Here is a 15,280-nt window from a genome sequence, read left to right as displayed (position 1 = left end):
TCCCTCCGCGCCCAAGAGGACCTCAGCACCGCTAGTAGCGCAGATGCAGCATGGAACCCGTGCCATACCCTACCCTTCATGCCAGTAAACCAGCAATCCGGGATAGCAACCTCACATCTGCCGAGCTACCTCGGTGGACAAAAGAGAGGGCGGCCGGATATCCGCCACAAAGCATACCTCCTTCATCCACCACCCCCGGAATCCGAAAGGTGGCTTCCAGAGATACACCCGTCGCCCGAAAGACACCCAAAGCTACTCCGGGATACCGGAGAGGGATCGGGACATCCCCAGGCAATCCAGATTCCACGGCAAACTACGCCACCGCCAAGAACCTCAACGGAATGGGATGGACCCCGGTGTCCTTTTCCCTACCTAGGAACTAGCGTGCCTGTGGGAGAAATCCCAAAGGCCAAAAAGAGGAAGGGCAAAAGGGAGGGGTGGGGAGGAGGAGGAGGAATGGAAAAAGGGGAGGATGGGATAGGGGAGGGGAGAATGGGGGGTAATTAGGTTCGGTCTGAGGAAGAAGACCGACAGGGCTAATTCCTCAGACCAAGAGCCTCTTCACCACGCCAAGGAGCCCCCCCTTGAAGAGGAATAATTAGCACAGAGTTTACCGAGACACTACAGCAATGTTTCTCGTTGTGCAGCAAAAGGCAACTGCTTAAATTATGAGATTTGTTAAAAATTAAATATTAAGATATACATGTACTGTTCAGATTATCCATTTTAACCCTTTCAGGGTTTTCAACGTACTAGTACGGCTTGCGCACCAGGGTTTTTGACGTACTAGTACACCTAAATTCTAGCGCTCTCAAATCTAGTGAGAGAAAGCTGGTAGGCCTACATATGAAAGAATGGGTCTATGTGGTCAGTGTGCTCAGTATAAAAAAAAAAAAAAATTCTGCAGCACACAGTGCGTAATGAGAAAAAAAAAACTGACAGTTTTTGGTTTAAAACAGCGACTTTGCACTGTATTTTCGTATGGTATTTATGATGGTATTCTAGTTTTCCTGGTCTCATTTTATAGAATGGAAAACATATTACAGAAATTGAGACAATTTTGATTGGTTTTACAATGAAAAGTACCTTGAAATCGAGCTCAAAGTAGCAAATTTTCAATTTTTGCCAAAGTTCAAAAGTAAACAAATCATGCTATGCATCCAATACACGTCAACTGGTGAGTCTAATATTCTTTCACAAGTGCGCTGATATTATTTATACCATTTCTACACTAATGCAGTAGTCTGCATAACAGTAAATTTTCTATTTTTTGCGAGAATAAAAATTCAAAGTGGAAAGCAAAAGAATGTAAGAGGGGCGTGGAGACGTGACTAATGAACAGAGGAAATGTTATTTTAGTACCAGGAATGTCTTTCTTGTTTATTCTGGACCCTATTTGGAAATTGGCATCTTTTGAAATTTGTGTGAAATTGGCAAAATTGCTAAATTCTGACATTATTGGATAGTCAAAATCGGTAAATGGGTGGTTTCTTGTATTCAGTCGATAGAAAAAATGGAGTTCTAGCAAAATAGTTATGATTTTTGTTGACTAGTACACTGGAATTGGCCAAAAATAGGGCTCAAAATGTGCAAAATCGACGATGCGTAAACATCATCGAGACCGCTAACTTCGTGAGAACATAATTCTATAAGTTTTCCATCAAATTTCATACTTTTGGTGTCATTATGATAGAGAATCTTTTCCCAATCTTTTCATAAGAAAAAATAATTATTTTTTTTTTTTTGAAAATTTGTCGACCCTAAGAACAAGTCTGAGAGAGGGCCTGTCAACCCTCAAAGGGTTAACCCTTCAAGGTGCCTTTATTCATTTGAACCCTTCAAGGATATGCTTTTATGCTGATCCCCAGATCAAACCTGATCACCTTCCATTCTTCAGATGCTAATAACCCCCTACTGGTTTAGCACTTCCCAATGAATACAGTGTACGGAAATGTCTTAAAATTCTGAACAAAACCTCACCACCCTCATGTTTACCAAAATAAGCACATACTTTTCTGATATCCTTTAAACATTTCCAAATATTACCAGCAAACAGTACTTTACTTCCCTTAACTTACATGCAACATATTACCAAATAATTTTCAACTTCATATTTTCTTATATATTTCATACTCTGCCCTGTTTATTCTGTCCTATATCGATATACATGTATACAATACAAAATTATATAACACAATTATCTCTTATAAATCAGATCTTTCATTCTATTAACTAAACACTAATTCAACACTACATTCATTCTTCCCACGTACGTATATATAATTTATCCATAAATTATCATAGCAACTAAATGCCATTAAGTGTCTTGTCACCAAATTAATACAAGGCCTATGTGCTGGCAGCACTGTTTGACCCTATGGGTTTCGTGCTTCTCCATGAACTATTTTTTTTTTTAACACGGAGGAAGGGTGGTGACCCAAATAAAGAAAAACTTTCACCATCACTCACTCCATCACCGTCATGCCAGAGGCACAATGACAGCTCAGTTGCCCCTCCAAACTTCAATATCCCCACCCCTCCTTCAGTATGCTTAAGTTGCTCAACCATAACTGGAAAAAAATTCTCAGTCCTAGAAATTAATTCCAAAATGAACCTACTTTTCTAACAATATCTTACTTAAAAAACAAGAAACATGATAAACCTTACATATCTTAAAAGATCTTAAAAAGTACCTGAAGCAAGAATATTGCAATCTCTTGAAAATGCAATTGTATAAATTGTTGAAGTGTGTGATGCCATCTCTGCAATAAGGTGACCATGCCCTAAGTCCCATACTAGAACACGTTTGTCCCCACCAGCAGATGCTAAAAAGCGTCCACAAGGAGAAAATGCAAGGGCATCAATTACATCCTGTAGAAATAGTTAAAATACCATTGTATTAAATATAAATAAATTATACACAAAAAAATACGTACATGTACACATATACATATACAGCCAACCTTTGAACAACGCAAAGGTTATGGGTGCCAATCCCCCTTGCAGCCAAAAACCTGGTTTAGAAAGATATGTAAGCAAACACTATGACATATTTATTAGAAAACATTTTGGTCCTGGGACCTTGATCACTTCTAACATACAGAGGTAGAAAGACATTACATGTATATACATAGGCGGAGAGTGAGGAATGAGTGACGCACGGTGACCTGAAGAATGTCATGTCGGGATGAGGACAGGTAGACGATGAAATCATGTGACTCCTGTGTTGTTGCGTTGGTGGTGCTTAAGTATCATGTATGCCAATGTTTTTGAAATTTTGTAGTTTCCAATGTTACGTTCTATAGTGTCGGTGATGGCGATTAGTGAGGCTTCTAGGCGCCGTCGGCGTCTGAGGTCTGGTTTGGTGAGAACGAGTTGTGCCTCATTCCAGTTCATCAAATGCCCCGTGGAGTCTCTGTGGAGGACACAGGCGTACCTTACATCGTCTCTGTTAGAGGCATTTTGATGCTCATTCAGGCGGACTGCAAGATCTCTGCCTGTCTCGCCTACATATTTCTTGGGACAGAATCCACATGGGATAGTGTAGACGCCTGCTGTAGAAGTTAGAGGTGTGGGGCTGCGTTTCATAGTGAGGTCTTTGATAGATGATGTGTTTATGGTGGAAACGTTAATATTACTCATAGCAAGTGCCCGGTGAGTATTCATGGCAACATCACCACATGGGAACACTATGAACTGTTTAGGGGGCTGTTCCATGGGCGGTTTGTTGAGGATAGCTTGTGCCTTGAGTCTGCAATCTCAGATGAAGAAAGATGGGAACTGAAGATGTGTAAAGGCTTGTGTTATGTAGGTACATTCTTCTTCAAGAAAACAAGGGCTGGAGATGCAAAGAGCTCTCAAGAAGAAGCCAATGAGGACTCCTCTTTTAGTGTGGATGTCTTGGTGTGAATAAAAGTGTATAAGATTGTCCTTGTTGGTAGGTTTTCTACCTCTTTCTACCTCTGTATGTTAGAAGTGATCAAGGTCCCAGGACCGGAACATTTTCTAATAAATATGTCATAGTGCTTGCTTACGTGTCTTTCTAAACCAACTTGTTAGTATTTATTACCACGGTTTATACCAGTCAAAAACCTGTATAAAGCTTTTGACTCCTCAAAAACTTAAGTACTAATGGCCTACTGTTGACCAGAAGCCTTACCATAAGTTTACATTTCTCTCAACTGCAAAAGGAACATGTACAATCTGTAATTGTGTGCTTGTTTTGGATAATTTTAACTTTTTATAATAGATTTGTGTATATTTTATGGTAGTAAATGATAAAATAAACTAGTATCTACATATATTTTAAGCATTCATGACATAACTTTTTCCTAATTTTTTTTGGTCACAAATCTACAAAACAATTTTCAAATAGATTTATTGAAAAAATCCATGTACAGTGGACACCCGAGTTTCGTGACTAAGTTCCAGAGAGTCTGCCGAACGATGAAATTCACGAATGGTGAAACCATTTTCCCCATAAGAAATAATGTAAATCCAATTAATCTGTTCCAGACACCCAAAAATATTAAAAAAAAAATCAAATTAAATAAAGATTTACATTCAGAAAACAATGAGAAATCAAGTACATCCATATATAAAATAATAATATTACACTTACCTTTACTGAAGATTTTTGGGTGGATGGAAGACAGGAGGAGGGGAGAGGATGAAGTTGCACTATTGTTGGAAGGGGAATCCCCTTCTATAAAGACTTTAGGTACCAAGTCCTTTTCTGGGGTTACTTCCCTTTGTTTTTCAATGCCACTGGGACCAGCTCAAGAGTCACTGGACCCCTGTTGCACAAAATATCTGTCCAGAGAACTCTGTTTCTGGCATTTCTTTAAAACTTCCCTGAAATGGGACTCGACATTGTCATTGTACATGTTGCCAACATGGCCTGCAACAGCTTTGCCAGGGTGAAGTTCATCCATAAATGTTTGCACCTTTGTCCACATTGCACAATTGTCCTTAATCTTTGAAGAAGGCATCTTCCTCCATCTCTCTTCCTCCTCCTCTGAAGCAATTTCCTGAGCTGTGGTCTGCTGCTGTTACAGATGAAACTCTTGCAGCTCTGTAGTGGTTAGCTCTTCATTGTGGTCCTCCACCAGCTCTTCCACATCCTCGAAACTCACATCCAACCCCATGGAATTCCCTAATGCCACAATACTTTCCACAACTGGCATAGGCTCCTCAGGGTCAGCCCCAAACCCTTCAAAAGCCCTCTCTTGTACACACTGTGGCTACAATATTCTACAAGCAGAGTTCAAAGTCCTGGAAGTCACTCCCTCCCGAGCCTTACCTATAAGGTTAATGCAATGGAGGATACTGAGGTGATCTTTCCAGAACTCTCTCAGGGTCAATTCAGTGTTTGAGGTCACTTCAAAGCACTTTTGAAACACTGCTTTGGTGTACAGTTTTTTGAAGTTTGAAATGACCTGCTGGTCCATGGGTTGGAGGAGAGGAGTGGTATTAGGGGGCAAGAACTTCACTGTGATGAAATGAAACTCCTGCACCATTTGCTCTTCCAAGTCTAGAAGATGAGCAGGAGCAGTGTCCATTACCAGGAGGCACTTGAATTCCAAATTTATTTTCCAGGAGGTGTTTCTTCACACTGGGGCCAAACACTTCATTGAACCAATCAAGGAAAATTTCCCTCATGACCCATGCCTTACTGTTAGCCTTCCACATCACACAAATTAGCCTTGGTGACACTGTTTTTCTTGAACAGTCTGGAATTTTCAGAATGATACACCAGTAAAGGCTTTACTTTGCAATCCCCACTAGCATTACTACAAAACATGAGAGTTAGCCTGTCTTTCGTAGGCTTGTGTCCTGGCAGTGCCATTTCCTCCTGCATGATGTAGGTCCTCTTTGGCATTTTCTTCCAAAAGAGGCCTGTTTAGTCACAACTGAACACATACTGAGGTTTGAATTGTTCAGCCTCTAAGTACCCTTTGAATTCCTGAACATATTTTTCAGCTGCATATTTGTCAGAACTTGCAGCTTTGCCATGCCTTACCACACTGTGTATGCCACTATGCTTCTTAAATCTCTCAAACCAGCCTTTGCTGGCCTTAAAATCACAAACATCATCACTCCTTGCAGGCATTTTCTTTACGAGATCGTCATGCAACTGCCTTGCCTTTTCACAAATTATCGACTGCATAACACAATCTCCTGCTAACTGCTTTTGGTTAATCCACACCAACAATAGCCTCTCCACTTTGAGTATTTGTGATCTCTTTTTTTGTGAGCATATCTATCCCTTTTGCAACAACAGCTTCCTTGATTTACTTTCCCTTCGCCATGATCGAAGTGATGGTTGAATGGTGTTTTCCATACATCCTGGCAAACTCTGAAACACGCACTCCACTTTCATATTTTTCAATGATTTCTTTCTTTAATTCGATCGTGTTTCTCACTTTCTTTACCAAAGGGTTGGCACTAGCTTTCTTTGGGCCCATGGTGACTTATTTAGCAGTTGGAGGCACAAAAAAAGAATGGAATATTACGAGATGTATCGTATGAATCCTCCATGGGGAAGTGGAACAGAATTCTTCCTCCGTAAGCCATGCGTGTTGTAAGAGGCGACTAAAATGCCGGGAGCAAGGGGCTAGTAACCCCTTCTCCTGTATAAATTACTAAATTTAAAAAGAGAAACTTTTGTTTTTCTTTTTGGGCTACCCTGCCTCGGTGGGATATGGCCGGTTTGTTGAAAGAAGAAGTATCGTATGAATGCGTGCGATGATGGTCACTTGCTGATAAACAATGCCACACTGACTGTGAATGGTGCAGAAGACTGGCTTTGTGTGCATGCTGACGCTGGGATGCCGCTTGGACCCATACCAGACGGTTGCCGAATCACGAAGCTAATCACGAACGGCGAGGCTATATTTTGATGAAAAAAGTTGCCCAAAGTCGAATTTCACCAAAGTCGCGGCCACCAAAACTCAGGGGTCCACTGTATGTGTGTGGACCTGCACAGTTCAAACCTGTGTTGTTCAAGGGTCAACTGTATGTGCATATACACATATACACATACATATACACACACACATACATATACATACACATACATATGCACACACTATATAAAAATTCTTTCAGAACTTTCATAAGGAACTTTTTATGCACAATACTGAAATAATACTGGATTTATTGTAAAATATGGAAAAAAAGGTTACTGAAAATACGGCAGCATACCCATCAATATGATTTCAACACGAGCACATAAAATACAGTGGAAGCTTGGTTTTTGTTTTTAATTTGTTCCAGAGAGTTTGATGAAAACCAAATTCAATGAAAACTAAAGCAATATTTCCCAAAAGAAATAATGTAAATCCAATTAATTCGTTCCAGATACCTAAAAATATTAACAAAACAGTAATTTTATAGAGAATAACTATAGTTTTACATACAGACAACAATGAGAAATATAAATTTTAATGATAAATGAACATTTAAAACAGTTTTACCTTTATTGAAGACTCTTGTTGGCATATGGAAGACGGTGAGGAGGGGAGAGGGAGGAGAGTTTCTTGTTTGGAAGGGGAATCCCCTTCCATAAGAACTTCAGGTATCAAGTCCCTACCCAGGGTTACTTCCCTTCCTTGTCTTTTACTGGCATTAGGACCAGCTTCAGTCTCTGTACCCCTGTCGCACAAAACAACTTCTCAACATTTTTTATTGTTTGCGATCTCTGTTTCATTAGCACACTTATCCATTTTGCAACATCAGATTCCTTGATTTCTTTTTTCTTCACCAGGATGGAACCGAGTGTTGATGAGGACTTCCCGTACTTCCTGGTGAGATCGACCACACGTACGCCACTTTTGCACTTTTCTACAAGTTCTTTCTTGAATTCTATTGTGTTTCTCACCTTTTTTATGAAAGGGCTGGCACTCAGAACTTTCTTTGGCCCCATGGTAGCTTATTTAGCAGTCGCACTCACTAAACAAGCACAAAAAACAATCGATTATTACGAAATGTTTCATATGAACGCACAGGGTAATGTTCACTTGACAAGAAACAAAGCCAGGCTGACTCAGAATGCATGCGTGAGATGCTTTGTATTGGCGCGGACGTGCAGACACATTCGGTACAATGGATGAAAACCAAGGTAATGAATGAAAACTGGGACAATATTTTGATGAAAAAAGTCATCGAAAACCAAATTCGACGAAAACCAAGGTTCCACTGTAAAGTAGTTTTACTTACTAAAACCGAAAAAACAATTTCAGGAAACAACCTTCAATGAGTGGGAGATGCCTTTTAGCAGTCGCACTCAATAAACAAGCACAAAAAACAATCGATTATTATGAAGTGTTTCGTATGAACACACAGGGTAATGTTCACTCGACAAGAAACAATGCCAGACTGACTCAGAATGTATGCACAGGATGCTGTGTTGGCGCAGGTGCACGGACACGTTCGGTACGGTGGATGAAACCCAAAGTGACAAGCGAAAACTGGGACAATATTTCTACGAAAAAGTCATCAAAAACTAAATTTGACGAAAATCAGGGCAAATGAAAACCAAGGTTCCACTGCCAAGTGCAGTTTTACTTACTCAAAATGGAAAAGCAATTTCAGAAAACAACCTTCAAGGGAGTGGGGGATGCCTTTGTGTGTGTGAAGGTCTTGATCTAAGGATGTTAAGCTACTTCCTCCTTCCTTGGATCAAGCCTATATACAGTGGAACCTTGATTTTTGTGTGCCCTGGTTTTCATCAAATTCAGTTTTTGACGACTTCTTTTGTCAAAATTTTATCCTCGTTTTTGTTCATCACCTCGGTTTTTGTCGGTCCGCCGTACCAAATGTGTCTGCCTGCCCGCACCCACAAAAAGCATCCCATGTGTTCTGAGTCAGTTTGGCTTTGTTTCTCGCCGAATGAGCATTACCCTGTGTGTTCATCCAAAACATTTTGTAATAATCTATTGTTTTGTGCTTGTTTATTAAGTCTGACTGCTAAATAAGCCACCATGGGGCCAAAAAAAGTTCCAAGTGCCAGCCCTTTGATAAAAAAGGTGAGAAATTCTGGCCAGAAAGTGTCCAAGAGAAGGATTTTGAGGGGTTTGAGGCTGACCCTGACAACCCTACACCTGTTGTGGAATCTATTGTGGCTCTGGGAAAGTCCATGGGGTTGGATGTGAGTGGCCAGGATGTGGAAGAGTTGGTGGACGACCACAATGAAGAGCTAACCACTGAAGAACTGCAACACCTTCAACTGGAAGAGCAACAGATCACAACTAGGAAACTGCTTCAGAGGAGGAGGAAGAGAGAGGGGAGAATGTGCCTTCTTCAGTGATTGAGGACATGTGTGCAAAGTGGAGTGAGTTGCAAAGTTTTGTGAAAAAATATCACCCTAACAAAGCTGTTGCAAGCCATATCTGCAACATGTTCAATGACAAATCTTAAAGAGGCACCAGAAACAGACCTCTTTGGACAGATTTTTTGTGCAACTGGGGTCCAATGCCAGTAAAAAACAAAGAAGGGAAGTAACCCTGGATAGGGACTTGATACCTGAAGTCCTTATGGAGGGGGATTCCCCTTCCAACCAATAACCTCTCCCCCTCCCTCTCCCCTCCTCGCATCTTCCATACGGCAACAAGTCTTCAATAAAAGGTAAAAGTGATTAAATGTTCATTTATCCATTTCATTAGTCATTTATATTTATTTCTCATTGTTTTCTGTATGTAAATCTATAGTTATTCTCTATAAAATGTACCTTTTGTTAATACTTTAGGGTGTCTGAAACAAATTAATTGGATTTACATTATTTCTTATGGGAAATATCGTTTCAGTTTTCGTCAAATTCGTTTTTCGTCAGACTTTCTGGAACAAATTAATGACGAAAACTGAGATTCCACTGCACCTCCAAAACCCCAAGTGCTGGATGTCCCCTATGGGGGTTAGCTTTTCCCCACAAATATAATATATTCAGAGAACATGAGAGGATATCATGATACAAGCACTCCTCTTAACAAAGCAGTATTTCACTGTCTTATATACAAACTGCAACCTCCACTGTATCTGGTAATAAAATTATAATGTAAAGTGTAGCCATCTGTATGGGAGAAAAAACTTATATATACAGTAGGGCCCCTCTTATACGGCAAGTTAGGTTCCAGGCTACTGCCGGAAATCAGACATCGTTGGAAAGCAGAACGCCATTTTTTCCCACTTTTTTTTTTCAACAAGTCGGCCGTCTCCCACCGAGGCAGGGTGACCCAAAAAAGAAAGAAAATCCCCAAAAAGAAAATGCTTTCATCATCATTCAACACTTTCACCACACTCACACATTATCACTGTTTTTGCAGAGGTGCTCAGAATACAACAGTTTAGAAACATATACGTATCCCTCCAAACTGCCAATATCCCAAACCCCTCCTTTGAAGTGCAGGCATTGTACTTCCCATTTCCAGGACTCAAGTCTGACTATATGAAAATAACCGGTTTCCCTGAATCCCTTCACTAAATATTACCCTGCTCACACTCCAACAGATCAACAGGTCCCAAGTACCATTCGTCTCCATTCACTCCTATCTAACACGCTCACGCACGCTTGCTGGAAGTCCAAGCCCCTCGCCCACAAAACCTCCTTTACCCCCTCTCTCCAACCCTTTCGAGGATGACCCCTACCTTGCCTTCCTTCCCCTATAGATTTATATGCTTTCCATGTCATTCTACTTTGATCCATTCTCTGTAAATGACCAAACCACTTCAACAACCCCTCTTCTGCCCTCTGACTAATACTTTTATTAACTCCACACCTTTTCCTAATTTCCACACTCCAAATTTTCTGCATAATATTTACACCACAAATTGCCCTTAGACAGGACATCTCCACTGCCTCCAACCGTCTCCTCGCTGCTGCATTTACCACCCAAGCTTCACACCCATATAAGAGTGTTGGTACTACTATACTTTCATACATTCCCTTCTTTGCCTCCATAGATAACGTTTTTTGACTCCACATATACCTCAACGCACCACTCACCTTTTTTCCCTCATCAATTCTATGATTAACCTCATCCTTCATAAATCCATCCGCCGACACGTCAACTCCCAACTATCTGAAAACATTCACTTCTTCCATACTCCTCCTCCCCAATTTGATATCCAATTTTTCTTTATCTAAATCATTTGATACCCTCATCACCTTACTCTTTCCTATGTTCACTTTCAACTTTCTACCTTTACACACATTCCCAAACTCGTCCACTAACCTTTGCAATTTTTCTTTAGAGTCTCCCATAAGCACAGTATCATCAGCAAAAAGTAACTGTGTCAATTCCCATTTTGAATTTGATTCCCCATAATTTAATCCCACCCCTCTCCCAAACACCCTAGCATTTACTTCTTTTACAACCCCATCTATAAATATATTAAACAACCATGGTGACATTACACATCCCTGTCTAAGACCTACTTTTACTGGGAAGTAGTCTCCCTCTCTTCTACACACCCTAACCTGAGCCTCACTATCCTCATAAAAACTCTTTACAGCATTTAGTAATTTACCACCTATTCCCTATACTTGCAACATCTGCCACATTGCTCCTCTATCCACTCTATCATATGCCTTTTCTAAATCCATAAATGCAATAAAAACTTCCCTACCTTTATCTAAATACTGTTCACATATATGCTTTAATGTAAACACTTGATCTACACATCCCCTACCCACTATGAAACCTCCTTGCTCATCCACAATCCTACATTCTGTCTTATCTCTAATTCTTTCAATTATAACCCTACCATACACTTTTCCTGGTATACTCGGTAAACTTATTCCTCTATAATTTTTACAATCTCTTTTGTCCCCTTTTCCTTTATATAAAGGGACTATACATGCTCTCTGCCAATCCCTAGGTACCTTCCCCTCTTTCATACATTTATTAAACGAAAGTACCAACCACTCCAACACTATATCCCCCCCTGCTTTTAACATTTCTGTCATGATCCCATCAGTTCCAGCTGCTTTACCCCCTTTCATTCTACGTAATGCCTCATGTACCTCCTCCACACTTACATTCTGCTCTTCTTCACTCCTAAAAGATGGTATACCTCCCTGGCCAGTGCATGAAATTACCGCCTCCCTTTCTTCCTTAACATTTAAAAGTTCCTCAAAATATTCTCGCCATCTACCTTATACCTCCCTCTCCCCATCTACTAACTCCCCTACTCGGTTTTTAACTGACAAATCCATACTTTCCCTAGGCTTTCTTAACTTGTTTAACTCACTCCAAAATTTTTTTCTTATTTTCATTAAAATTTCTTGACAGTGCCTCTCCCACTCTATCATCTGCTCTCCTTTTGCACTCTCTCACCACTCTCTTCACCTTTCTTTTACTCTCCATATACTCTACTCTTCTTATAACCCTTCTGTTTTGTAAAAACCTCTCATAAGCTAACTCTTTTATCACACCCTTTACTTCATCATTCCACCAATCACTCCTCCTTCCTCCTGCCACCACCCAACTATAACCACAAGCTTCTGCCCCACATTCTAATACTGCATATTTAAAACTATTCCAACCCTCTTCAACCCCCCCACTACTCATCTTTGCACTAGCCCGCCTTTCTGCCAATAGTCGCTTATATCCTCCTCCCTTAGTTTATACACTTTCACCTCCCTCTTACTTGTTGTTGCCACCTTCCTCTTTTCCCATCTACCTCTTACTCTAACTGTAGCTACAACTAAATAATGATCCGATATATCAGTTGCCCCTCTATAAACATGTACATCCTGGAGCCTACCCATCAACCTTTTATCCACCAATACATAATCTAACAAACTACTTTCATTACGTGCTACATCATACCTTGTATATTTATTTATCCTCTTTTTCATAAAATATCTATTACTTATTACCAAATCTCTTTCTACACATAGCTCAATTAAAGTCTCCCCATTTACATTTACCCCTGGCACCCCAAATTTACCTACTACTCCCTCCATAACATTTTTACCCACTTTAGCATTGAAATCCCCAACCACCATTACTCTCACCCTTGATTCAAAACTCCCCATGCATTCACTCAACATTTCCCAAAATCTCTCTCCTCTACACTTCTCTCTTCTCCAGGTGCATACATGCTTACTATAACCCACTTTTCACATCCAATCTTTATTTTACTCCACCTAATCCTTGAATTAATACATTTATAGTCCCTCTTTTCCTGCCATAGCTTATCCTTCAACATTACTGCTACTCCTTCTTTAGCTCTAACTCTATTTGAAACCCCTGACTTAATCCCATTTATTCCTCTCCATTGAAACTCTCCCACCCCCTTCAGCTTTGTTTCACTTAAAGCCAGGACATCCAGCTTCTTCTCATTCATAACATCCACAATCATCTCTTTCTTATCATTTGCACAACATCCACGCACATTCAGACTTCCCACTTCGACAATTTTCTTCTTCTTATTCTTTTTAGTAATCTTTACAGGAAAAGGGGTTACTAGCCCATTGTTTCCGGCATTTTAGTTGACTTTTACAACACGCATGGCTTACGGAGGAAAGATTCTTATTCCACTTCCCCATGGATATAAAAGGAAAAGTAACAAGAACAAGAACTATTAAGATAAAATCAAAGAAAACTCAGATGAGTGTGTATAAATAAACGTGTACATGTATGTGTAGTGTGACCTAAGTGTAAGTAGAAGCAGCAAGACATACCTGTAATCTTGCATATTTATGAGACAGACAAAAGACACCAGCAATCCTACCATCATGTAAAACAATTACAGGCTTTTGTTTTACACTCACTTGGCAGGACGGTAGTACCTCCCTGGGTGGTTGCTGTCTACCAACCTACTACCTGGAGTTTACCTGGAGTTTACCTGGAGAGAGTTCCGAGGGTCAACGCCCCCGCGGCCCAGTCTGTGACCAGGCCTCCTGGTGGATCAGAGCCTGATCAACCAGGCTGTTACTGCTGGCTGCACGCAAACCAACGTACGAGCCACAGCCCGGCTGATCAGGAACCGACTTTAGGTGCTTGTCCAGTGCCAGCTTGAAGACTGCCAGGGGTCTGTTGGTAATCCCCCTTATGTATGCTGAGAGGCAGTTGAACAGTCTCGGGCCCCTGACACTTATTGTATGGTCTCTTAACCTGCTAGTGACACCCCTGCTTTTCATTGGGGGGATGTTGCATCGTCTGCCAAGTCTTTTGCTTTAGTAGCGAGTGATTTTCATGTACAAGTTCGGTACTAGTCCCTCTAGGATTTTCCAGGTGTATATAATCATGTATCTCTCCCGCCTGCGTTCCAGGGAATACAGGTTCAGGAACCTCAAGCGCTCCCAGTAATTGAGGTGTTTTATCTCTGTTATGCGCGCCGTGAAGGTTCTCTGTACATTTTCTAGGTCAGCAATTTCACCTGCCTTGAAAGGTGCTGTTAGTGTGCAGCAATATTCCAGCCTAGATAGAACAAGTGACCTGAAGAGTGTCATCATGGGCTTGGCATCCCTCGTTTTGAAGGTTCTCATTATCCATCCTGTCATTTTTCTAGCAGATGTGATCGATACAATGTTATGGTCCTTGAAGGTGAGATCCTCCGACATGATCACTCCCAGGTCTTTGACGTTGGCGTTTCGCTCTATTTTGTGGCCAGAATTTGTTTTGTACTCTGATGAAGATTTAATTTCCTCGTGTTTACCATATCTGAGTAATTGAAATTTCTCATCGTTGAACTTCATATTGTTTTCTGCAGCCCACTGAAAGATTTGGTTGATGTCCGCCTGGAGCCTTGCAGTGTCTGCAATGGAAGACACTGTCATGCAGATTCGGGTGTCATCTGCAAAGGAAGACACGGTGCTGTGGCTGACATCCTTGTCTATGTCAGATATGAGGATGAGGAACAAGATGGGAGCGAGTACTGTGCCTTGTGGAACAGAGCTTTTCACCGTGCCTGCCTCGGACTTTACTCTGTTGACTACTACTCTCTGTGTTCTGTTAGTGAGGAAATTATAGATCCATCGACCGACTTTTCCTGTTATTCCTTTAGCACGCATTTTGTGCGCTATTACGCCATGGTCACACTTGTCGAAGGCTTTTGCAAAGTCTGTATATATTACATCTGCATTCTTTTTGTCTTATATACCACTTATAAATGCATATAAATTCCAGGTAACAAGTTTACACTAACATATATTACATTAGCAATAGAACAATGAAAAATAGCAATAGAACAATGGCAATAGAAAAATAACAATAGAACAATGAAAACTAAAATATACACACAGTACACCCATTACTTACCTTAAAATATTTGT

General features: G+C 40.6%; 1 protein-coding gene across 2 annotated transcripts in view; it reads right to left on the bottom strand.

Annotated features, from left to right (window-relative positions):
* LOC128694799 (transcription initiation factor TFIID subunit 5) overlaps positions 1-15,280 on the bottom strand; it is a 75,772-nt gene that overhangs the window by 7,036 nt on the left and 53,456 nt on the right. Inside the window, exon 11 of one of the 2 annotated variants that reach the window (XR_011393178.1) lies at positions 2,694-2,825. Coding sequence is in view for 1 of the 2 variants with exons in the window: in XM_070094305.1 (XP_069950406.1) it covers positions 2,694-2,871 (178 nt within the window). In the remaining variant the exon portion in view is untranslated. Of the gene's footprint in view, positions 1-2,693; positions 2,872-15,280 lie in introns of both variants that reach the window. The other variant, XM_070094305.1, reaches the window with a different exon arrangement.

This window comes from Cherax quadricarinatus, chromosome 45 (assembly GCF_038502225.1).
Source record: "Cherax quadricarinatus isolate ZL_2023a chromosome 45, ASM3850222v1, whole genome shotgun sequence".
Taxonomy (NCBI): Eukaryota; Metazoa; Arthropoda; class Malacostraca; order Decapoda; family Parastacidae; genus Cherax; species Cherax quadricarinatus.
Note: the sequence above shows the minus strand (reverse complement) of the source record. Positions and strands in the feature narration are given on the sequence as shown.